At 38.0% G+C, this 27,117-nt stretch overlaps 1 protein-coding gene across 1 annotated transcript; it reads right to left on the bottom strand.

The window, feature by feature from the left end:
• Positions 1-742: 742 nt before the first annotated feature.
• On the bottom strand, positions 743-20,108 carry LOC133633988 (A-kinase anchor protein 8-like). The gene is made up of 13 exons (XM_062026860.1): positions 19,951-20,108; positions 19,306-19,356; positions 12,899-13,112; positions 11,395-11,953; positions 7,078-7,192; positions 6,947-6,996; positions 6,849-6,867; positions 4,638-4,755; positions 3,861-4,002; positions 2,142-2,247; positions 1,924-2,054; positions 1,749-1,844; positions 743-1,644 (listed from the first exon to the last, which is right to left on the bottom strand). The coding sequence occupies exons 1-13, from the start codon at positions 19,973-19,975 to the stop codon at positions 1,219-1,221; spliced, it is 2,052 nt and encodes a 683-aa protein (XP_061882844.1). The 5' UTR covers positions 19,976-20,108; the 3' UTR covers positions 743-1,218.
• Positions 20,109-27,117: the final 7,009 nt, after the last annotated feature.

Below are 27,117 nucleotides of genomic sequence, written 5' to 3'. Positions count from 1 at the left end.
GGACAGTCTAACCAGCCAGCGGTAGATCATCTTGAGTGGAGACAAGTCAGCAGCGCAGAGACGATCAACTGATGCACAGATGAGTGGTCCACCCCAGGGCCCGACTTTGAACAGCGAGCACGTCTCCTGAGGTATTATCTCTTATGTTACATAATACAATGCTAATATTAATCCAATTAGCATTATTTGCTACTGGATGTGTTCTTTTGAATTCGTGTTATCATAGTTGGCAGAGAAACTAAGTATATTTTGATTTGGAGACTAAAATTAAAAAAATAAAACAGTTAAGTAAAAATTAGGTAATAAAAACCACAAAACAAATGTATTCTTATATCCAACAGTAAAACTTGGGGGTTAACATTTCTAAATGTGTCAATGAGTTCCCTATGATTCAACTGACTATAATATGGTTAGCATCTCCCATAAAGTCCTATGGTCCACTTTATGCTTTAAAAACCCCAGCAATTAAATCTCAAAAGCAAGATTATGGGTGTTTTACATAAAGTATTTTTGAAAGCTACTCAGGTGAATGGATTTTAGATTGTGCAAATGTACCTAATATTCATACGCTGTACAAGAAGATTGTGCAATTGTACTTAATGTTCATACGCTGTACAATAAATGCTATTGTAAGCAAAACGTTGTTTGTGGCCTATTAAGAAAGTGTATGTCGATTGCCACAATCCTCTAAATTGCTGTACATTGTGTCAAGCTTTTCAAACACCACAACACCACAAACAGGTTGTTTTGTCAAGTTTATTCATGTCACAATAGAGCAGTTAACTTCCATAGCAATTGTAATTATCGAGACCCTTTAGACACATCACTGATCAATTTGACATAAGAACAAAGAAAATAAAAAAACTATTCAACTCCTCCGTCAATTAAGTCATGTACACCAGCAATGGACAAAAAAGCTGTGTGGAACCCCAGAAAAACTTGACCTACACAACACACAAAATGCTTTAAAACAAACTATAAAACATGTAATTTAAGAATAAATTGAACAAAAGGCACACAAAAAAAACTAAAAGCAATAACTTGTATGGTGACTTGTTTGAGGGACTGCTATAAACCTAGAGGTTGTGTTAAATTTTGCCATGGTCCACAACATATACACTAACTTTCGAGTTGAGAAGGTAGAATAAAGAGTGGGAAAAAGCAAGGGGTCTTATTCTGATACTGCTTAATTTAAATGGGGAGGGACTCATATAAAAGTCATTCTTTTTGCTCAGCTTCCTCCTCAGCCTTTGTCGCTTTAACTTCATCCTCTTCAAAATCCACTGCATATTCATCGTCTTCGGTCACTTCATCATGGACCACGTATGCGACGTATCCGTCCTCTCCGTCTCCTTCTTCTTCTCCAACTTCAAAGCCTTCCCCTTCCAACTCATTCTCCGGGTTCCCTTCTTCCACGGTTCCTTCCACGCCTGGCTCATCCTCATTCCCTCCTGGCTCATCCCCATTCCCTCCTTCCTCCATTTGTATTTCCTTGGGTGCTTCTAACTCGGCTGGCTGCAGGGCGGACACCTCTTCCGATTCGGTCTCTTCTTTAATCGACGTTGTCTGGTCCTCTGTTGCATCCACCACCATCATGTCAGAGGCATCCTCGCCCTCCTGGTTTCTGGTGAATGGGTTTTCTCCCTAGAAAAGGAACAAGGCTGTCAGTGAATGCATAGTTTCAAATGTGGCGAATGTTTAGGGCTCAGAAGAGGTCTCTAGATTTTGAGCTGCATGACACCACGTACCTTGAGGTAGCTTTCCAGCTTCTTTCCAATAACCTTATGGTTGACGATGCTGCGTGCAACAGACAGGCTTCCTCTCTTGGCCTGCTCCATCATTCCCTTGGGTCACAAAACAGGACCAGTCAGTCAGGCATGGAGTCCGCTTTGCTAACAAAAAGGTATCACCAACAAAGCATACCTTGCGGTTGTAATTATGGTCATGGGACTTGATGTGTTTCTGAATCATGTGGAGCTCCATTGGAATAAACACATCACATGCACTGCAGTGGGCAGCTTCCACTTTCTTTAGGAAGTGCTCCATACCGATATCTGCAACATAGTGGATTAAAAAATAATAAATCCAATATACATGCAATGAGCAATTGTGTGACATCCCCCACAGCTTATTCTGCTTACCCTTGGTGAGGTCCTGGTCTCGATACACCTGACATATGGCTGCGCTGTGGTTCTCCAGCTGACTTACCATTTGTTGTGTCTTCTCGAACTTGTTGTGCAAGTATTCCTAGGAGGCAAATTACATGTTCATTCATGCGCCTTGGCTTTACAGATGACATGTCAGCTGTAACATAACATAAGGTGATTTCAGTCATAGTACGAGTTAACTACAACCTGCCTACTGGCACTTTGTGGGCATATTATAAAAGGCTTAAAAGGAAATATACAAGTCAGATCATGAAAAAATAGCAGAAAGTGATAAAGTGGATCCATACACTCCTAAAAACAATTACTTTGTACAAAATGTAACATCACCGAAGTGGACTTTCCAAACTATCTGGCTGCTTACACTTCCTTCTACTTTCGCAAGAAATAGAACTGTGGAAGCACATATTTTATTTACATCTGGATGGATCAATAAATTAAGCATCAAGCGATGAAAGACATGTACAGTTGTCCCTCACCACATCACGCTTTAAATATTGTGGCTCCACCACATTGCCGATTTTTTTAAAGCAAATTTTACAACATTTTTGCCCTTACCAAGCATTTTCAGGAATAAAAAATGGCTAAGTGAACTAGAAATACCAACACTAGTAGTACAGGCCACTAGATGAGACCAAACCAATCAGAGTGCGTTGCTTAGTATCGTGGCTACTGATTGACTGACTACATTGCAATTAAAAAAAAAGAGTTTAAAAGGTGACCAAAGGGTGTTATTTCATGTCGAGAAGGTAAATATGGTGAAAATGTAGTAAACAGGTTTTTTTTATGCTCTAGCTATGAAAATATTTGATTTATAATTAATGGCTTTTACTTCCCGGGGATGCATTTTTCCGCAGTCATGTCTTGAACCAATTATCAGCGATAAACTAGGGATTACTGTTGTGGCAAAGTGGGCAGTTTACCAATATTAAGTTTTTAAATTGTACTTTGTTCTTAGTTATAATATACATGAATCAATCTGTACTTTTGATATTGTGCACAGTATAAAAAAACTTGTGAAGTTACTACAGATTTCCACTGGATGCGGAAAGGCAGCAAAATAGCGCAGACTTTTACAAGATTCCGCGAATCCGTCCGTAATCATATGATAATGGAAGTTGTAATAAAGCGAACCACAAGCAGAAGCAAATAAACTCGGTCTTGCCATTAATAAAAGGTGCTGAACGGCAACACAGACGACAGTTTTACCTTGATAAACAACTTTATTTTTTGTGCCAAGCAACTATACAACAGTAACATCATCCCTGGCGATTATGTCACAAACACCACTCCCCTGTTTTTCTGGTCTCCCTATCAGCTGTTATTTGACACAACCCCCCCCCCAAATCCCTACATAGCTGCCCGGGAAGTGGCTGTGTATTATTCTTTAATTTGGGCAGCACGTCGCCATCCATTTGTGTAAACGAGGTTTAAATTACAGTCTAAAAACCTTTCACAAGTTAACTTTGTTTGTCCCTGCCCATTGGGACTTTTCCAAGTGTAAAATAGGATCTGCCTTGAAAACTGAGTATTTTATTTTGAAAGTAAACCCGAAAATGTATTTTGTGTTAAATAATTTCCTGTCCCACACAAGCAGATTTTAGCTAAATTGAACAGATTTGTTGCGGCGTCCGGCAAATATAGAAGCTCTGTATATATTTAGCACTGTGTGTGATGGTGCAAGTCGTCAGTCACCTGGAGAAAGTCGGTGGTCGGCTTAGACAGCTGGCCGGAAAGGAACTTGAAGTGGTCCTTGTGGAAGCGACTATCGAGATGATTTTCCATTTCCTCCTTGTAGAATGAGCGAAACTTGCAGATAGAGCATGCAAACATCACCCTGGAAAAGTGGGAAAGATGAAAATGCATTCTCTTAATGTAATTGATTGTGGCTGTGCGCCACAGCAACATTTTAGCCGCCACACCTTGAAAATGCGTTTTTACGTAAAAACAAAATAAAGTAATATAATGTATTATAGCGTCCAGAAGAGACACAAAATCAGACGTTCCTTTTAGCTTTTATTGCCAATCTTATGTAACAACCGGCCCAATTCCAACAAGTGGTGCACACACACCCGTCTCCATCAACAAAGTACATCGTACAAAAAGAAGCAACAATTGAAAAATAGAGAAAAACGATACGTAGGAAAAAAGATGTTATTACTATAATTGAAAAACGATATGTAGGAAAAAATATATGTTAATACTATAATTAATAATACCAGTTTTGTTTCAAATGTAAATACTCTTTTTTTGCTTTTTTAAAGAAAATATTTGCACATCCACCCCCATAGCCACACCACCACCACCACCACAGGTATCTAGGCAATCTAGGAGAAACCCTGAAGTGGCCTGTACAGTAGAATGGCAACATGGGCAACTCACACAGCCTGAAAGAAAGCATTATTTTATGTTAAATACTACAGAAAAAAAATATTTTTATTCCCCTTTATATCTAGATAATGAACTACTCACCTTTCCTGGAAGCCCCTCTTTTTCTTCATTTTGGCTTTTCTTTTTATTTGGGCCCGAGAAGGTGTTTGTTTGTCCTCTGGATTTGTATTCACATCAGCGCTCTCCTGTTTTGGTGCACCTGAGAGGAAGTGCAGAACTTTAAGTTGTGCCAAGACACAGCAACACTGAGATGGGCATATCGATATGGCCTAAAATCTATATTGCAAAATATACTGCAGCCTCCTGCAATACCAATTTATATCCCAATATACTATTTGGTGGATAAATGATAATAGAACCATTTCAAAAGGGGTTACAAAGGTTCCTAATTTAGTTGTGGTAACATATTGCACCATTTCCGGTTGTATTATTTTCTCAAAACTATTATTCTACTTAAATTATTGTAATTAAATTACAGTTAATATCTGGTTACTTTCTGTTGTCACTATGTACACTTCTGTTAAAAAAGTAATAAGTACTTTTTCTTCTGTTGTTTGGATACTTTACATTAGTTTTGGGCAATACTACACATTTGGGTATCAATCCAATAACAAGTAGTTAAAGGGGCAGTATTGGGCACACCAATGCTAATATTGATACTTAAATTTTCAAGATCATTGAATGATTAATTTTGTAATTATGACCTACTGGTTTTAAATCCTTCGGGTTATGCCCTACAGCCCTCCTGTGTCCAGGGCCTTTTTATGTGTGAACAATAACAAAACAACAAAAGATTTTGTGATAGTAAATCATGTCGTTTTAACCACTGTATCGACTTGGAACTTTACTACTTAGTATCACTACATCGAAGAGGCCTAGCTTGCAGTTAGCATATCTTTCTACAATGTGTAGTGTCTCATGTTTAGCTATTATTCGTCCCTCAGAGACGATACTTGTAAGAAACATAGTTTATCTGCCGCCATGGAGGTGACGATTGCTGACTAGAAGTGACTTTGCACTGTGGTGGGACATTAGCCGTTGGCAAGAATCCTACATTGCGTTCAGAGTACGTTGGTTTCGCTGTCGAATTTGCAGGACATAGATAAAATATGTCATCAATAAGGGTGCAACGATTCGTTTTAGCAACGATTTGATTAAAATCATAATTAGTGGTTGCCGATACGATTCAGTGAGTTGAAATCGATTCAGTAACTTTTTAAATAAATACTGGATACCGCAGGTGAAGTTTCCTATGTTCTTGTTACTTCTTGTAAGGGGACTAGGTATGAATTAATCAGACAAACAATCAAGTAATGGCCAATGCATTCACATCCTACTTGAATAATGTGCAACCAGCACTTCAGGTTGAATTAACAAGAGGAAACCTTTTCTGTTTTTAATTTTTAGTATTCAGGTTCACTAAAAGTCAGGGCTGCAAAAATCAGTGGACATTGTCGACAATACAATAGTCGTGTTTTTCCGGGCGGCTGTGGGTCACTCGCAAAACAACGCCAGTGCTAACATGTAAAGTTTGTGGATATTTCCCCTTATTCTTATTAAAAACATGAATAACTTGCTCATTTTGTAAAGCGGACCTTGTTTATGTGTGTACCAATAATTGTCACACACACTAGGTGTGGTGAAATTATCCTCTGCATTTGACCCATCACACTTGATCACCCTCTGGGAGGTGAGGGGAGCAGTGAGCAGCAGCGGTGGCCGCGCCCAGGAATCATGGCAGTTCATCTGTGATACACGAGCATTTAGAGCGGAGGCATGATGTCGGACACGGTGTCAACCTCGGTAAGAGTGTTAGCTTCTACCTTGCTAGCTAGCTAAAAAGAGTGAGACAAAGTTATGTGAAAAATAACTATCATTTTATCCAAAGTCAGACATCTAAACGTTCTCTACATCAATTCAAGTACGTTTTAAAGCAGTGTCAATTTGCAATGCCAAAATAAAGGCACCTTAACAAACGCAAACCGCACGCACACACACAAATCCACAGAGAGAGACAGACAGGAGGCCAACTTGCGGAGCACATAGATGTACCGGTAGTTGAATCTTAGGAATACAAATCCATAGATCGATGTAGTGGATGAATTGCATTCCACCCCTAGTCATCAATATGCATAATCATGATTTAACGATATTATCAAACGCTCTATCCAAATTGATACCAATTATCATCTATATCGTGCAATCCTAAGTGACTTGGGCAATGTTATACAGTAGCTATATCATGTCTCGCATAGACTTAAATATCAAGTGGGGAAAAAACTGTAAACTTACCCGAATCTCCCTCAGTATTCTGGGAAGAAAAGTACATAAATGTTATTCATCATTTGAAACAGTTTACTGTTAAAATGTGGCCATGGTTTAATACTCACTACCACATCTGTAGTACTTGTATTGTTATTGCCATTTTTCTCTTGTTGATCTGTAGAAAACAAAAGTATTAAAAAGTTGACCCCAATATGAAAATGACTTAAGATAAAACACAGCATAGTTACAATGTTACCATTTGATGCTGCTGTTTCACTGCCCTCAGTCTTGTTAATTTTAGACTCTGGTTCATCAGCAGGTGTCATCATCTGCTTCCGCTTCTTTTGGCCATCGTTTTGTGGTTTTGCCTGCTGAAGTCCATCCAAAACAAACTTGAGACAGCGTCAAGAATACTACTTGTTCAGCAAGTATAATCTTAATACTGGCACACCAGCATGGTAGTCAACACGCAGCAGGAAAATACTTGTGTTCAACTTCAAATTAAAACTAAGTCAAGTAAAATTGCAACTGGACACGTTTAACCCCTTAGTATTCCAGGATGTTTTTGGTTGAAATGCAGAAAAAAGGCATTTAACCATTTGGAGCAAGGGCATAGTTTGAAGCTCTTTTGAAAGCAAAAAAAATGAACTTTCAACCCCAACCGTCCAAATTTGTCTACTGTAACTTGCACTGAGGAATAGGAGTTTGAATACATTAAGAAGGATCGTCTTTATCTTTTTCTGAAATATATGATTTCAAAATAACTACTCTGAACTTGACAGCCAAAGATTGAGTCCTTACCAAATCCAATTTCAAATTTGACAAGGATTATACAGAAAAAGAGTATTTCAGGTAGGTTTTCTACAGTTAGGATCAGGCGTTGCAAAGGTGTTCGTTTTGGAGACACTTGGTCACAGTTGCTCAAAGTCTTTACTAACTATATTATATACAAACAAAACTCCATGGCTTCCTGACACACTATCCTGTCTTTCAACACACTTTTGTCATGATTGGTTGCAAAATAAAGACTTTAAAAAGGCACAACATTAATGTGCAGTCCATGTTGTGCTTTGCTCCAGTTAGGCACGAGTTCGAAGGCTATTTTGTCAACCATAAAGCAACATATCGGTGTGTTAACCATTTCAATGGCTGTTTAATGTGTCAATCTTCATCAAGATTGGATGTATCTTAATGAAAATTGGATGTATTTGGTTTGAGTTATTTACATTAGAACAGTGGATTGTACATTTTGGGGCACGGCAGCTATTGGCTATTGTTCCACAGAAAATGAGGTAAACAGTTTTCCATTAGTTCTACCAGGTGTCAATCACAGTTCAGAGTTGTTTTGGGAGGGGGCTCTGTGTGGCTAAATCATGCATGCTTATGATCAGCAATAAGTGGAATATAAGCACATTTGACAAAAATCATAAGGCTACTTGTGGACTAAAGATTTTGCTGAAGTATATTTACTGGCTCATTGATGTCAAAGGGACCATTTTTGTCAGTGATTTGTTTGCAATTTGGAACACAGGCTTCACTGTTAGATTTATTTTTTTGTTTGTGACGGGTCTAAGATTATTGTTTATCGAGCCTGCAGTTATTATTGTAGTTTAGAATGATGTTTATCAAAATAAGCTTTTCAAAGGAGGTATAATATGCATAGCCACACCAAAAAGGGGTGACAATAAACCTCAGTTTCATCATTTAAACAGGCGGATGGGTTGTTGAAACGTTAATGTGGTAAAGTACCACTAGAGTGGAAAAACAAGTTGCCTCTATATTGTAGCTATAAGATATATCTGATGTATGACATCAAAAGACTTACAAAGTTTGCAAGTAAAGAGATATGATCAAAATAGTATCAATCTCACAGGAGATTCCCAAGCCATTTTGAAAGACAATGACGAGCCAGACACATCTATGCGTGACGTAGAGGTAAGAACCGCAAATCCCTTCCCCACCAAAAACAATGCAAATCATGCAAACTTTGTGAGAGCCAACAATGACTAATTTGGGACAAATGATGGTCCAGAATCTTACATTGTTGATCCTGAATATAAGGAGGATGATCTACAAGTTCTGCTAAACAAATCCAGCTTTAGTAAAACTCTAAGCATTATGTAGCAGCAGTATTGCTGAGTGCTAAAAAAGAAAAACAAACATAAACATTACTTTGATGACGACTGATAAGACGTGCATATCTTCCTGTTTACATGAAGAATGAATCATGATTCACACGAAAGGTTAACAAGGAAGTCTCCCTGCAGAGACTTTCTTTGGTTGTGCGTGTTTTTCTCCATAAATTAAATGTCACAGATGAACAACTTCTAGATTTATGGCTAAATCTTCATAATATCCAGATGAGAGGAAGGATTTACAATCTAGAATAACTTTAACAAGCCGAAATGCGATGATGCAGGAGCAGCAGAGAGGGCTACTTACCTGTGTGTTATCAAAGCGCTGCTAAAAAAGGAGTTGGTCTGCGTTTGCGCTTATAATATCGCTAACATTTGGTTAATATTCAGGTCATGATATGTATATAGATTGTTGGCGGAATTTGGTTGGTTATTTAGAGGGTTGTGGCGGTATAGAGAGGCCCCCATTGATGGATTTTTTATGTATTTATTTATGACTTGGAACCCATAAAAAAACAAAACATATGTGTTCATGTCTTACAAAGAAATTGTAAATGATACAGCACATCTCTCTCTATTTTTTATGTATTTCCAGTACGACTGAACTGATAAGTGCAGAAGCGTTACTACAGTGACATCAATCTCCGGAAATAACTGAAGATATTCGAAGCGGAATTTTCAAAATGGCTGACTGAATTTGTGGCATTTTGTGATGTTTGGACGGTATTTTCACATACATTGCGGTTTGTAAACACAATTGGATATGGTTTACTGGACACAACAAAACACAATTAAGCATATGGAGTTAACTTGTTTTTCCACTCTATTGGTATATTAAAGGGGTTACGTCAGGACATTTTTGTTCTAATAACTTCGATTTAGTGCCTTTATGTAGCCATTTTTTGTATGAATTCAAAAACCTGTAGATGAAAACGTAGAAAATCTAAAGAAGAAAAGACTGACTTAAAGGGGAACTGCACTTTTTGGGGGAATTTTGCCTATTGTTCACAATCATTTTAAGATACAAGAACACATTTTTTAGGATTCTAAAGATGATAAAAAACGCTTATAAATGCAGCTAATGGGAGTCACTTTTGTAGCCTTTAAAGCCCTATAAAACAACTTTAATCAAAACCCTCGATCAACGTTTTGTATACACACTGCAAGTAAATATATAATGTACTAACAAACACGTTCATAACAATATGTGTAATATGTTTAATATTTACCGTATTTTGGTCATTTTATGCATTGCCGCAATTTATTTCCTCGGTGCATTTATTTCCATTTCCATAGCAGCACACTTCCAAATTTCGGCAACAAATGTGTGTTCCTACTTCGGGGAAACAAACGAGAGTGTGTTGTAATCATGGCAGATGTAGTAACAGACAACAAAGCAGACTATTTTTGGACAAATGGGAATTAACAAACGTATCTTTTTTAACCTGAATATACGGAGGATGGACTGCTGCTTATAGAAGGGAGCACAAACAGCAACGTTGGAGCAAACCGAAGCAGAGAGAAAGAGAGGTCTATGTGACTTGAGAGTATAAATGTGGAACTTGGAGCCAGCCAAGCTATGCGGACATATAAGGCGTGCTTACCCAAAGTCAACTTGAAAAAACTTCCCCGGCCAGCGGGACCAAACAGACAACTGCCCATCAAGTGAGTCACTATAATATTGATCCTGATACACGCAGCACAACATGTCTGTAATTACAACTACATACACTGTCAAGCTAGCTGTGTACAAACAAAACATTAAATGTGTGTAATAATTCACAAATACTGTAATATAATTGTTCATGTTTTTCAGTCAATACAAATTGGTGTGCTATCGCATTGTGTTGTGTATTACAAACTCAAAAGCAATTCAGCTGCTGAATCAAAAGCTGGCTCATCTCTTACTAATGCCTTAGCATGCTGCCCCAAGACGACGTCTTACTACGCTACAAAAAAAAAAATCCTCAATGTTCACTCTTCCAATAACAATTTTGCTACAGCTTTGTTAGTATACAAGTTATTGAGCGTAAATTAAGTATTGTTGGCGGTTTTTGGATGCATTTTTAAAGTGATTTAGCGGTAGAATGCATTGCTCCCATTAGCTGCATTGCCAGCCATCAAGAACGAGACCATTTTTACAAATTAGAATGCAAAAAAAAACCTTTTGTCTTGTCACCCATTAAGATTGTGAATGATAGGCTAAATTCACAAAAAAGTGCAGTTCCCCTTTAACCACAGTAGTGTTCCATGAGGAACTTGTCATTATGTTAAATATAACAAAGACTGGGCAGTGTGTTTGGGAGCAGGTTATGTTTTAAACATGATGGCAGTGTGACAGGCTGGCTTGCCAGTTTATCATAGAGAAAGGTGGGAATCAGAATGGGCTCTTGCCCAGTATCTGAGGAGGGCTTCCGAGTTTGGCAGGAGGTACTTACTTTGTTGAGGGGTCTCTTGCGGCCTCGCTGGCGGCCAGCTCGTGGGCCCCCTCCAAAATGCCTCCCAGGAAAGTCGTGGGGACCTTGGGAGGGACCCTGATGGAAACCTCCACCGTCACAGTACATGCGGTTGGACAGGAGGGATGGGAGCTTGCCTCTACCACCTCCTTGAGAGTGGCCGCCTCCCCGCCCACCACCTCCCCCTAGTGGCATGGGGTCTGACCTGAAGCTCCCAAACCCTCCTCCAGATCCTCGACCCCCAGCACCTCCACCCCTTCTGGGGGAACGTCGGCCCGCTCCGGCCCATCCCCCACCATTAGAGCCACTGGTGAAGGACTCCCTCATATTCTGTCGCATTTTAGCGACTCCATAGGAAGAGGAGAGGCTGTTGAAGCTGCCTCCCCCTCCTAGCCCCATACCCCCTCCGAAGCCGGAGCCTCCTCGCTGGCCCAACAGCATGTTGTCACCGCGGCCATCGCCACAACCATAGCTACTGCCACCCGATCTGTAGAGATCTCGGGAGGAGGAGAGCGAGTCGAAAGACTCGAACTGGCCAAACCTGCGGGATGGAGGGAGAGGATGGTTGATAGAGAAGAGCAAAGAGCGAGGGAGGAGGCAAGGAGGGCAGCCAGGTTTGGATTTCTCCACCTGATATTCATTCGCCTCCATAGTCTCAGTTTTCTTGTCAGCTCACAAGGCCAGGAAAGACCAAAACAAGACTAGAGTCTGCTTGCAGCATCTTACAGTAAAACAGAGGAATCAGCTGTGACGATATATTATCAGTAACTCTTCCAACTACATTTTTCAGTTGGAGCTCACAGAGTATTCCCACTATTTACATCTTTATTAAGGATGAGCTGTGAGCACTTCAGCAGACCAAACAAGCCAATGATACTTTGATTGTGGCAAGTACAAACAAGTTGTGGGCGTTTTCTTTATAGGTACAGCAGACAGCATTCAATGATTAACAACTTGTAGTACTGAAAGGTCAACGCCTCTAAAAACTCATCATTTTTGTGAAACCTAAAACCAGAGTGCAAGGTTAGGTCACATGATGAGAATATGTGTGTACATTTTAAAAAGGTAAATAATGGACAGCATTAAAGGAGCGAGTTAACATACTAGAATGCAAACCAGATAAACAACACAAATTATGGTCTGTTGTGCCGAAACTGCTTCACTAACAAACCCAGAGGATGCTAAGTGGGGCGTAATAAAACGACCTGTGATGTCGTGGCATTCAACTTGTCCCTTTTGTCTCAAAAAGAAAATCGTGGGCTGTTTTTTTTTAATGGGGCAACATCACAGTATAAAAAACAGCTGATTCAATCTAATATAAAAAGAAGTGGGAGCATACTTTTCATGACCAATAACATGGCCAACAAAACAAACGTTTATGGCGAATTGTACAAATCTGAACCCCCCAAAATCACCCTCTCTTAATAATTATAATCTTGATTTATGCTTTCGCAAAAAGGAAAAATTTTAATATAAAACAGCTTACCTGTCACCGCGGCCCCCTTTCATACCCCCCTCCAATTGTGTGAGCATGTCCAAGCGCTGATTAATCTTGGCGATGACTTCGTCTGCGTGGTTTCCCTTTTGTTGGAGGAGAGAGGACCCCGAGAGCCTCCTCTTGGAGTTGCTGTCTCCGAAGCCGCCAAACCCTGACATGGAGTTCTTATAATTTCCACCAAACAGATCAAAGTTCCCAGAGCCTAATTGAAACATGAAACAGCAAGTTTAACACCATTCTCTCATACACACATTTATTACAACAATTTGAAATGTCATATTAAACAACTTTACACTAGCGATCAAAATCTATATTGCGATGTATATGGCAGCCTCCTGCGACAACAATATATATCACAACATATTATTTAGCACGTAAATGATGATAAAATAATTTCAAAGGTTACAAAAGCTCCGAAGGAGTGTCAAAAGATGGAGTTAAACTGTTTAAATGATTTTCGGACTTTGCTTAAACTAAAAATGGAGCAGTATTTCATCATCTGTGGATCACTAGTGCAACAACAACAACACCGGAAAGGTGTCCTGTGAAAAACCGTCCGACCGGAATTCTCAGAAAATTACTAAAATTCCTTAGGTGAATTATGTAAACGCACTATACCAGTAGTATTTAGCGCTTCCGTAGCAAACTACTGAACGATATAAGCTAAAACTGTATGCTACTTTATATTATAAATGGCAACAGCAGAGGATGAATGCCCCACAACAAGAGGATAGAGGAAAAGGAGCTTATTGACCATGGTGTCAGCGTGGACTACAATGGTGGATGCGGCAAATTTTCGGGAAAGCATATCTCAAATACACATAAACAGGAACCAATAGGTATGAAAAGTTGGTTTTGCATAATATTGCGAAACAAAACACCAGTTGATGTCTCCTAATTGGTGCCATTTTGGGGTCCTTATAAAGTTTTGGGCTTGCTTGTTAACGTCATCTTGCAGTGCACACGTATCTCTTATGTGTGACTGCCATCTACCGGTCACACTTATCATTACAACATGTACCAAATAAAATTGCTTCGAGGTCAGTAAGCACAAACAGATTTAGTCTGTACATTAGGCGCACAGCCAAGTTTTGAGAAAATGAAAGGATTTTAAGTGTGCCTTATAGTCTGAAATATACGGAATGCTGAAATAATATGTATCCCTTTCTAACATCATGTGTGATTAATGAAATGAGTTCTAATTCACAAGCTTTGTTGTGGATGATGCTAAATGTGTACAGAATAAACTGCATTATGCGAGTACATTGGTTAAGGAAAATGACTAAATTGCATTCAAAATCAAATTCCAGAATGTTATCATGTTACTTATTTCCATCCATCCATCTTCTGATAATGAAAAATTAACAACAATGAGCGCATTTTAAAACTCTGCCACACTCAATTGCACCTGTTTGACTGATTAACATTATCATTACAGCATTTATTCAGAAAGTATAAATAACGACAAATGAAGATAGAATACTTAATACTGCAATAGGTTAGAGTAAAAAAAACAACATTGTGATTTGTACATTTTCAGAATGTGCTTGCTCTATTTTTAAACAAAGAAAACAATCTGAGGTTGTCTTTATTTTTAAGTTATCCTGCCATGAATTTTCCAGTCCGGCCCACTTGTGTATAGATTTTCTTGTACGTGGCCCCTGAGCTAAAATGAGTTTGACACACCTGAGCTAAACCATCCATGAGTGTCGTGGTTTCCCACAGAATTGACTCACTGGGCAACGCCACCTCTAGTGTTCCGGCAAATCACTGCACGACATGCTCTCGGCAACAACACAAAACTTTAATTATATGTTTTAGAGAGCCCTGATTGGTGTAGTCTAAATTAGAGATTCTCAAGTTGTGGTACACTAGATGGAACTCCATCTAGTGGAACGCCAAAGATTTTATTCATTATTTAAGTACCATGTTTTTATGTTCCTATATTCAAACACAGTGTTGCTGTTCAAACAAGGGTTATGTTACAATTAGGGATGATGTTTGATAAGGAATTATCGAGTTCGAGCCTATTATCGAATCCTCTTATCGAACCGATTCCTTATCGATTATCTTATCGAGTCCAGATAGGTTGTTGTATATGGAAAAAAACACACAATATTTGGTTTAACAAAAGCTCACTTTTATTATATAATAAAAAAATAAAATCTAATAAATAAATAAATATTGACTGTTACCCACCTAAAAAAATAAAATAAAATAAATAAATATTGACTGTTGTTACCCAAAGTATATTAAGTGGGATTTTTCAGAGAAACAAATATATACAGTAACACAAAAACAACCTGTCTCTGTGATCACTATAGGTGTATAAATAATAATATAGTGTTAAATAAAATCAGTCCCTTGGGCACAAAACTGAAAATAATACAGCTCTCCAAAAAGTGCACTTCTGCTGCTATTTGACATAACTGTTTGTTATGATGCTTTGACATTTTTGCACTTTATTTCTTTATTGAAAGAAAATTCTATGAAGAGAAAAGTTCTTTGCAAATGTGGTTACAATGCTAAAAAATGAAAAGTTAAAGCTAAAAAAAGAAATACACTTTATTGAATTAACATTATTTCTTTATGGGGGGAAAATGTTATGAGCTAGAGAATATAACAACTACACTACCCAGCATGCAACGGGAGTTACGAGCGTGCGCGGAGCCCCCCCGAAAAGTGTTGCATGTTGCCACGCTGTGAAAGTAAACGTCAAGAACTCAGCCAACACGCCTCGTCTGCATTATTTATAATTAGACAAACAACACATCTACAGTGTGATTTTTTTCTGTTTACAAGGAAAGAAAAACAAAAGTTAAAAAAGGGAGATATGTTGTATATATATGTATGTGCTGCGGTTGTTTTAAGAACGTTGCGACAGCTGCCGTAAAGGAGGTGCGTTGCTAGCCTGGTTGCTATGTTTCCGGTTGGTCGTAAAAGTGTTTGTCATGTGTTTTACCCTGCTAAAATCTCTCAGTAAAGTTATTCGATGGATTATAGCTTTTGTTTTGAACTTTATTACACCTTGGAGCGCTTTTTCCCATCCATTGTTTTCCTGCTTTCTCTATCTGCGCCTAATGATTGAGCTACGTGACGTCATTTCTTGTGATGTCCCACGGAGCATTTCTGGTCGAATGAACTCTTTTCCTTTACTATAGTGGTCTCGATAACGGGTACCGGTTCTCAAAAAGGGATTCGAGTCCGAGGACTCGGTTCTTTTCTTATCAAACAACCGGGAAAACCGGTTTCGAGTATCATCCCTAGTTACAATGGGTAAAAGTAGGAAATATGCTTGTTAATTTAAACTTCGGCATTGTTTTCAATGAACACTTAGTCCTACTATGCTACTGTATTTTAATGTTGGTCGTTCTGATGGTACTTAGGCCCCGTTTACACACTAAGCCGGAAAAGATTATCCAGGGTAAATCCCACTTAACCTTATCCATGTCCACACACACAATGCCACTGTTTAAGACCCCCTCCGTCGCAACGCGACCTAATACGTATGCATGCACGGAATATGCGCACGTCATAGTCACCTCCAGTGTTGGTTTGTGTGCAAGTTCTTAAATGTAACTTATCTGAACAATATCCAGTGTTGTGGTATTTCAATTGACTGGAATCCAGTACACTGTGGGGCCCTATAGTAGTGAATCACACCTGAACCATCATAAATTAATCAAATCTTTAATGGACATGTAAACAATGTGATTAAGAACATTTTACATCAATCAATCTAGGGATCTAGATACCTGGTCAGGACACTCCTCACTCTTTTGCCTTCACCTTCATTGTCCATTCGTTTTTCATGACTTTATATACTCTGGACCTAGACGTTGAATCTGCGACATACATGGCGGACAATAACTGATACAGTCTGCTTTGCCAGTCCAAATGCATTTGCCGTTTTCCGTAGTCTTCCCTCGATGGCCAGGTAATACAAAGCACACGCTACCTTTTTTTAAATTTTATTACATCCACGGGAACTCGCATTCTCGTTGTCTCTCCTTCGACAAATGGACAACATTTTTCGGTAAGTAGAATCACAGCTGACCTGGACATTTGAAAGTTCTCTTGCCGTCTGAGAAGTGTTGTAGCCGAAATATCTGCAATTGCTTTCTCTTAAGGTATTCATGTGTGATTTCCACAAACGTCTGTACATGTAGTAGAAGGAGAAACACGGGCATGTCTGGATGACTAGACTCCATCTTTCCAGTGGTTATCTCCGGTTGTTATGAAGCTGGCTGTGGCGTGTTCGTTCTGACATCACTTCCGAACTCAGTTTGTAAACGATCAATGAGTCCATACAAAGCTAAGAGCGGGAGATTCAAGAAATACACGGCGCACTTACCCATGTAAAAAATTACCCGAGGAGGACCTTAAACGGGGCTTAGGCTAAATAATTATTCGTTTAAGGAGTTATCCGGCTTAGTGTAGCCTAGGGCTGCAACTAACGATTAATTTGTCGATTATTACTTCGATTAATCGATTAATAATCGGATAAAAGAGACAAACTACATTTCTATCCTTTCCAGTATTTTATTGAAAAAAACCCCAGCATACTGGCACTATACTTATTTTGATTATTGTTTATCAGCGGTTTGTACATGTTGCAGTTTATTAAAAAAATTAAAATAAAATTTTAAAAATGCCTCTGTGCATGCGCATAGCATAGATCCAACGAATCGATGACTAAATTAATCGCCAACTATTTTTTATAATCGATTTTAATCGATTAGTTGTTGCAGCCCTAGTGTAGCCATAGCCTTAGAGAGCCAAGTGTTTTCTGAGGTTATACTTGGTGAACAAAAGTTTGAGAATCCCTGGTCCAAATTAACTGGCTTTGTGTAAACATAATGCAGTTCAGAGGGTCATAAAAGCTGCCATGAAGATCACTGGCTGCTCTCTCCCCTCCCTAGATGAACTGTACAGTGCCAGGTGCCCCAAAAAGGCCCAAAACATCATAAGGGACCCATCTCACCCTGGACATAAACTTTTTGGGGACGGCATGGCGAAGTTGGGAGAGTGGCCGTGCCAGCAATCTGAGGGTTACTGGTTCAATCCCCACCTTCTACCATCCTAGTCACATCCGTTGTGTCCTTGAGCAAGACACTTCACCATTGCTCCTGATGGGTCCTGGTTAGCGCCTTGCATGGCAGCTCCCGCCATCAGTGTGTGAAAATGGGTGATTGTGGAAATAGTGTCAAAGCGCTTTGAGTTCCTTAAAGAAAAGGTAGTAAAGCGCTATACAAGTATAACCCATTTTTGAACAGCTGCCCTCGGGCAGGAGATACAGGACAATAAAATGCCGGACAAACAGATTTAAGAACAGTTGTTACCCGAGACCAATAGTGTCGCTGAACACAAGACAATAATGACTGTGCATGTGAGCTGTGTGCTTGGTATTTTTATGTATTTTAATCTATTTATCTATGTTCTTATGTGTTATTATGAATTTGCACTAAATTACTTTTGCTTACAATTGCGTTGTACAATGTACAATGACAATAAAGATATATTCTATTAAGAGATGTCCAATAATATCGGCCTGATAAATGCTTTAAAATGTAATATCGGAAATTATCAGTATCGATACACTTACAATTAGTGCACCAACCAAAAAACCCCTCCCTCCCCCATTTACACTCATTCGCACAAAAGGGTTGTTTCATTCTGTTATTATTATTTCTGGTTCCTACATTATATATCAATATAGATGAATACAGTCTGCAAGGGATACAGTCCGTAAGCACACATGATTGTGCGTGCTGCTGTTCCGCTAATAGTACTAACCTTTAACAGTTAATTTGACTAATTTTCATTAATTACTAGTTCCTCTTTTACTGTTTTTATATTGTTTTACTTTCTTTTTTTATTCAAGAAAATGTTTTTAATTTATTGATCTTATTTTATTTTATTAATTTTTAAAAAAAGGACCTTACCTTCACCATACCTGGTTGTCCAAATTAGGCATAATAATGTGTTAATTCCACGACTGTATATATCGGTTGATATCGGTATCGGTAATTAAAGAGTTGGACGATATCGGAATATCGGATATGGGCAAAAAGTCATTATCGGACATCCCTACTTGGTATGATATGAATAAACGGACTCCCCCAAAAGCACTTTTTCTGAATGGGACCACACAGTCTACCTTTAGATCCTTAGAAAATGTTTTTAATTTATCTTATAATTTTTTTAAAAAAAGGACCTTATCTTCACCATACCTGGTTGTCCAAATTAGGCATAATAATGTGTTAATTCCACGACTGTATATATCGGTATCTGTAATTAAAGAGTTGGGCAATATCGGAATATCGGCAAAAAAGTCATAATCGGACATCCCTAATTCTATTCTATTCTTTTGGATTTAAAGACGCATTGCTTACCTCTATTTCCAGACCCCCCTCCTCCGCCGCCTCCACCCCAATTGGAAAAACCTACAAAATACAAGAAATGAGTGCCCAATTGTGTACAAATATAAACATATTGCAATCAATCGTGGTTCAAGAATCGCAATTTAAGATATAAAGTACGTGCTTGGAAGGGGGGGGGGGATCAAAACGAACGATCTCGTTAAAATATGTGTTATTCCTGCAGGTAAAAGGGTAAATGGTGGAGACATTTTGTCCGGGCAGCCATTTTAATACTCAACCAAAACCTTACTATTTGATACTATTGCGCAATTCATTTAATAAAATAATCTCGATAGCTATTCAAAATGTTAGCTAAGCTAACAATGAACCATCGCAGCATCCCGGTGAGTTAGCTTAGCATTAGCTTGATGACGAAGGATCTAACAAACAATTAAATTGACCGATTAGCCCACCGTTGCATTAAAATACAACACATGCAGTCGATGTTGTTTTATTTTGAGTATTTCACTTAGCAGGAATTTGACTTTCAAATGAGCTAGATAGCTAGCTCATGCGCAGCGACGGGCGTAGTACTTAGCACGTTGCTAACTAGAAAGCTAACTGAAAGCAGAAATGCATGCACAATACACTATGAAAATAAGTACAATGTATATTCACCTGAGCCATAATTTCTTCCATCCATTGTTTTTTTTTAGCGTTTTAGCTCAACAATCCTGCGAATACGAGCTAAAATGAAGGCGACCGTCGTCGTCGTCTTCTTCGTCCTCCTACACAACTGCAGACGCTGGTAGTCACGTGACTATGGCGACGACCACGCGTTGCCAAACGGGAAACTACAAATGATCGTAATCAGAAGCTTAGAACAATATCGTACATACATGATTGAACGTTTCCCGAGACTATCTGCTGCAGTAAAATACGAAAATAAATTACTCCATTGTAGTTTACAATGCAGTTTCACTCGAATAAACAGCACTGTTGGCAAAAAAGATTCACGTTAAACAATGCACACTATGGATGTATAGTGTTTCTGTTTGCTAATATCCATGTATCGTAGGGGTGAAATGATCGTATATCATTTTGTTGTTTTTTTGTAATTATTGATTTTCCGCAGGGTGATTATCGTACAAATACAATTATTGATCGTACGTTTGGCAACGCAGGTGACGACAGCTTTGTGACGTCACATTAGAGAAGGGAGGACCGTTTTTGATTGATTGAAACTTTTATTAGTCGATTGCACAGTGAAGTACATATTCCGTACAATTGACCACTAAATGGTAACACCCGAATAAGTTTTTCAACTTGTTTAAGTCGGGGTCCACTTAAATTGATTCATGATACAGATATATGCTATCATCATAACACAGTCATCACACAAGATAATCATCAGAGTATATACCTTGAATTATTTACATTATTTACAATCCGGGGTGTGGGATATGGAGGGGGGAAGAGGGGTTTAGGTTTGGTTGGTATCAACACTTCAGTCATCAACAATTGCATCATCAGAAAAATGTACATTGAAACAGTGTAGGACTGACTTGGTAGGATATGTACAGCAAGTAGTGGACATAGAGAGAGAGATCAGAAAGTATAAGAAAAAGTGTCTACATTTGATTATTTACATTTGATTATTTACAATCCGAAGAGGTATGATGAGGAAGGGAGGGTGTTAGTTTAGGATTGAAGTTGCCTGGAGGTGTTCTTATAGTGCGGTTTTGAAAGAGGATAGAGATGCCCTATCTTTTACACCTGTTGGGAGTGCATTCCACATTGATGTGGCATTGAAAGAGAATGAGTTAAGACCTTTGTTAGATCGGAATCTGGGTTCAACGTGGTTAGCGGAGCTCCTTCTGGTGTTGTGGTTATGGCGGTCATTTACGTTAAGGAAGTAGTTTGACATGTACTTCGTATCAGGGAGGTGTAGCGGATTTTATAGACTAGGCTCAGTGCAAGTTGTTTTACTCTGTTCTCCACCCTGAGCCAGCCCACTTTAGAGAACTGGGTAGGACTAGCTACCAGGAGGTGCATGCACCCTCAATCCCTCAAATCTAGACTCCAAACATCCCAGGACAAGCTAGTCAGATGACTTCTAGACCTCCACCCCAGATCACACCTCACTCCTACCCACTTCTCCAAAGTGGGCTGGCTCAGGGTGGAGGACAGAGTAAAACAACTTGCACTGAGCCTAGTCTATAAAATCCGCTACACCTCCCTGATACCGAAGTACATGTCAAACTACTTCCTTAACGTAAATGACCGCCATAACCACAACACCGGGGGAGCTCCACTAACCACGTTAAACCCAGATTCCGAACTAACAATGGTCTTACCTCGTTCTCTTTCTATGCCACATCAATGTGGAATGCACTCCCAACAGGCATAAAAGAAAGGGCATCTCTATCCTCCTTCAAAACCGCACTAAAAGAACACCTCCAGGCAACTACAACCCTAAACTAAAACCCTCCCTTCCACATAATACCTATTCGGATTATAAATAATCAAATGTAAATAATCAAATGTAGACACTTTTTCTTATACTTTCTGATCTCTCTCTCTATGTCCACTACTTGCTGTACATATCCTACCAAGTCAGACCTACACTGTTTCAATATCCATTTCTCTGATGATGCAATTGTTGATGCTGATTGTTGATGACTGAAGTGTTGATACCAACCAAACCTAACCCCCCCACCCCCCTCCCTCCATATCCCACACCCCGGATTGTAAATAATGTAAATAATTCAAGGTATATACTCTGATGATTATCTTGTGTGATGACTGTATTATGATGTTAGTATATATTTGATAGTATTTGATAGTATATATCTGTATCAGGATTTGATAGTATATATCTGTATCATGAACCCCGACTTAAACAAGTTGAAAAACTTATTCAGGTGTTACCATTTAGTGGTCAATTGTACGGAATATGTACTTCACTGTGCAATCTACTAATAAAAGTTTTAATCAATCAATCAATGCGTAATCAAAAAAGGGTTGAATGAGAGTTCCCGCCAGAATCTTCATGGTGCTTTTGTTGATCAGAGAGGAGATTCTATAGAGAAATCTCGTTCGTTGGTTGACCTTTTTGATTACCTTGGTTGCCATTTTATCACAGGAAAGATTAGCCTCTAGAATGGACCAAATATCTTTCTGCACAGGGGCGTGTCTAAAAAAAGTAATCTCTCTTTAGTTAGTTAGTTATCCCAGAATGCCTAATACGAGATATAACATATTAGAAAATAATACAAATATAGAAAAACTAATGTTTGGGTGGGTTTGACGTCATAAATGCAGTTTCCTGTTTGGGTGATGCAGTAGTTTGTTTTGCCTATTGGGGGCGACAGAGACTCACTTATAACAGAGTGTTCAGTTTTTATGAGAAACATCTATCATCGCCCTCACTTTTGAGAGAAGAGTCACTTATATGCTTGCTTGTGAAATTTTAGTGACGTAATGGCAGACGTAACAGTGGTCATACCGCACTACCCAGCTCTGCATACGTCTGGGTTTGGAACCTACGACCACAAAAGTACTCTGACCGAGAGTCAAGCACAGTAGAAAAAAGGATGGCTACTATAGCACAGCTAATTAAGATGGCTTCCATGACAAGTAGCTTTGAGCAGGCTTCGCTACGCATCATAAAATAAACCCTGGCGCTGCAAACGTGGGAGCTGTACGTTTAATCATTTTCCTTTACAAAAATCATCTAACAATAGCATAATCTGGAAGACATGCTGACGTATCGCAGTTCAATGAGGCCTCTCCGCAGGGGTGCCATTCGGGATGGGTATCGAATTCGGTACTTTTATAGGTATCGACCGAAGTATGTCGGTACTACCGGGGACTGATTAAAGTGAAATCAAACGGTGCCATATTTTGATGTTTTTGTTGCTTGTGACGTCACGTCCAGTTGAAAACTCAGCACCAACTCAAGCACTTGGCTGGGAAACAAGCAGTCAAGCACTCACAGCGGACTCAGTCGGACTGCCTCTCTGTAATGTTACAAGGTTTCCGTGACAACAAAATGAGACGAAGGCGCTTAAAAGTACAGTAAGTTTCCACTTTTCAAAATGCGCAAGCTCGATGCGAATTTACATTAGATTTGCCATAGACATGTTAAAGTTTAGCAATAGACTTAGACTTCCTTTTTATTGTCATTCAAATTTGAACTTTACCGTACAGATAAGAATGAAATTTCGTTGCATTAGCTCATGGTAGTGCAGGATAAAAAATCAATAAGGTGCAGATATAAATAAATAGATTACTGTACAGATAAATATATTGCACTTTTGCATATGCATCCACGTTTATGGATGTATGTTATATTGTCTTTATGTTCCAGCGAGTTAATCCATTAACTAATCCATTAAACTTCACACGGGAATTTCAAACCCTCCAAATGTGGTAACGAAAACTATAACTAAGATGCATGTTATAATCAAACAGCTGGTGTGTAATAATACAATACTTACTGTTTAAATACTTTTTATTTTCAAACAGCTCTCCTTGGGTACAAGTCTTTTGATGGTCTTGCGCCAAAGTACATCTTTGACATGTTACAGCCATATGAACCATCTCGAGCTCTGAGAACCTCAGGGTGGGGTCTCCTGCTGGTGGCGTTTAGAGTCAGGATCAAACATGGTGAAACTTTTGTTTCAGTTTTATGCTCCTGAAATCTGGAATACTCTTCCTTAAAATGTGAGACGGGCTTCAACATTGGCAATGTTCAAATCCAGGCTGAAAAGACTTTTATTGAATTGTGCATATGACAACTGAAAGTATTTTATCTACACTCATTGATTGATTTTAATTTAAATTATTATGATTGTATTTTCTAAATTTAATTGGAAATATTTTTAATTTTGCCTTTTAATTTTCTGTAAAGCACTTTGAATTGCCTTGTGGACAAACTGCTCTATAAATACATTTACCTTGCCTTGCCTAGGGCTCAACAACAACAAAAGACTGACATGTTCAACTTAATGGCACAGACTACTTTCTATCCAAGGCAACACAACATTGTCTATGCACTACTGCCATCTAATGTTTAGGAATTGCAACTGCATGCAAAGTTTACTATATGATACTGAGAAATTTAACACATGTTTAAGGAAACAATATATAACAACTGAACAGCACAACTCAGTGTTAAATGTTCAATTTAAAAAATTATTCCAAAATTAAAAAAATAGGTAAAACAGCAACAGCTGCCAATTTTATTTTTTAAATAGGGAATTCTATAGCAGTTTGTTTATGGACACTGTGTACAGCTAATTTTCATTAAAGCTACAGACACACAACAGGAAGTGTTCCCACATGCTTTCTTGAAAAACAACTATTTTATTAACTACTATTTATTCCATCCATCCATCCATTTTATACCGCTTATTCCCTTTGGGGTCGCGGGGGGCGCTGGAGCCTATCTCAGCTACAATCGGGCGGAATGCGGGGTACACCCTGGACAAGTCGCAATTTGTCTAAATTTCAGCATCTATACCAGGAGGTCCCCAAACTTTTTGACTCGAAGACCTCATTAGGTTAAAAGAATTTGGCCGGGTGCCAGGCTATCTATTTGTATGTATGTATGTATGTATGGAAGGATGTATGCAGTGATGGGCAACCTACTTGGAAAATGTTGTAAGCTCAGCTACAAGCTACTCTCGATTAGATGTAGCTATAAGCTCCACTACGAGCTACACAGCAAAAGTAGCTTACTACATCAAAGCTCCATTTAACAGCATTTATATCTATGAGCCCACATGTATAATATCAATGTTAATGTACCTCAGGGTCAATACTATTAACTATCTGTCATTTAGCTGGGGACACCCTACAACTACCACTCGGGGTCCCCGATGTCATCTTCATCACTAAAGGGAAAATCTTATCTTATCTTATCCATTTTCAATTTTTTTTGAGTTGTCAGTTTGAAGCGTCCCTCTGTCTCTGACTCCCTCGTCATCATGTGACATGAGTTTGTGGCTGTTAAGAATTTGCTTACTGATTTTGATGACCCACCTTATCTTGCCTGTGATTGGGCAGTTGCTGAGCTTCAAGAGGTAGTCACCTGAAATGGTTTTCACATCCCAGGTGTGCTTGAAGCTCATGGAGAGAATGCCAAGAGTGTGCAAAGCAGTAATCAGAGCAAAGGGTGGCTATTTTGAAGAAACTAGAATATAATGTTTTCAGTTATTTCACCTTTTTTTGTTAAGTCCATAACTCCACATGTGTTCATTCATAGTTTTGATGCCTTCAGTGACAATCTACAATGTAAATAGTCATGAAAATAAAGAAAACGCATTGAATGAGGAGAAGGTGTGTCCAAACTTTTGGCCTATATATATATATATATATATATATATATATATATATATATATATATATATATATATATATATATATATATATATATATATATATATATATATATATATATATATATATATATATATATACCGCAGTTTTTAGCATCACAACATCTTTCGTTTTTTTAAATGTGTATTATGTTTATAAACTCAGGAAATATGTCCCTGGACACATGAGGACTTTGAATATGACCAATGTATGATCCTGTAACGACTTGGTATCTGATTGATACCCAAATATGTGGTATCATCCAAAACTAATATAAATCATCCAAACAACAGAATAATGGTATATGGTAAATGGGTTATACTTGTATAGCGCTTTTCTACCTTCAAGGTACTCAAAGCGCTTTGACACTTTCCACATTCACACACTGATGGCAGGAGCTGCCATGCAAGGCCCTAACCACGACCCATCAGGAGCAAGTTAAGTGATTTTTAAATTTTAACTGAAGTGTAGATCAGTGGTCCCCAATCTTTTTGTAGCTGGGGACCGGTCAACGCTTGAAACATTTTCCCACGGACCGGGGGGATTATTTATTTATTTATTTATTTTTTCAGAAAGAAATACAATCATGTGTGCTTACGGACTGTATCCCTGCAGACTGTATTGATCTATATTGATATATAATGAATATATTGTGTTTTTTATGTTGATTTAATAAAAAAAACATACATATATATGTTTATACATATACATACATATGTATATATATATATATATATATATATATATATATATATATATATATATATATATATATATATATATATATATATATATATATATATATATATATATATATATATATATATATATATATATATATATATATATATGTATATATATATATATATATATATATATATATATATACATATATATGTGTATATGTATGTATATATATATGTATATACATATGTACCCTGTATATATTTATATATATATCTATATATATATATATATATACATTAGGGCTGGGAATCTTTGGGTGTCCCACGATTCGATTCAAAATCGATTTTTTTCAATTCAAAACGATTCTCGATTCAAAAACGATTTTTTTTTTTTTTTAAAACAATACACAACAATACCATAATAATGCAATACAATTTAATTTTGGAGTTCTGAACTTGTAATTTCTTGTAGTGTTTATTAAGTGGTAATATGTCACATTTGTCCCAATTAACTTTATACCTTGATAAACAGTCATATTCAGTGATGACATTATTGATATAAAGAAGAGAGGAGTTAACATGTGACAGGTAAAAAAATTATGTCGTCACAATACATCGATAGCTTATTATACTGAGAGCCAATTTTTATACCATGAATATTATTTTCACTTCTTATTTTTGCAGCTAAGGGTTCAATAACCAAATTAAATAATAATCCAGATGCAGGACATCCCTGTTTTACTCCTCTTTTTAACGAAAAAGGTTCTGAAATATG

Source organism: Entelurus aequoreus, linkage group LG18, assembly GCF_033978785.1.
Source record: "Entelurus aequoreus isolate RoL-2023_Sb linkage group LG18, RoL_Eaeq_v1.1, whole genome shotgun sequence".
In the NCBI taxonomy this organism is placed as follows: domain Eukaryota; kingdom Metazoa; phylum Chordata; class Actinopteri; order Syngnathiformes; family Syngnathidae; genus Entelurus; species Entelurus aequoreus.
This window is presented reverse-complemented; position numbering and strand designations above follow the sequence as displayed.

Excerpts from the sequence above, each read along its gene's own strand:
- LOC133633988 (XM_062026860.1), bottom strand. The coding sequence starts at position 19,975 with ATGGATGGAAGAAATTATGGCTCAG. Across the intron at positions 13,113-19,305 it reads AGGGGGGTCTGGAAATAGAG|GCTCTGGGAACTTTGATCTG; the intron begins GTAAGCAATGCG and ends TGTTTCAATTAG. Across the intron at positions 6,997-7,077 it reads TGAAACAGCAGCATCAAATG|ATCAACAAGAGAAAAATGGC; the intron begins GTAACATTGTAA and ends TGTTTTCTACAG.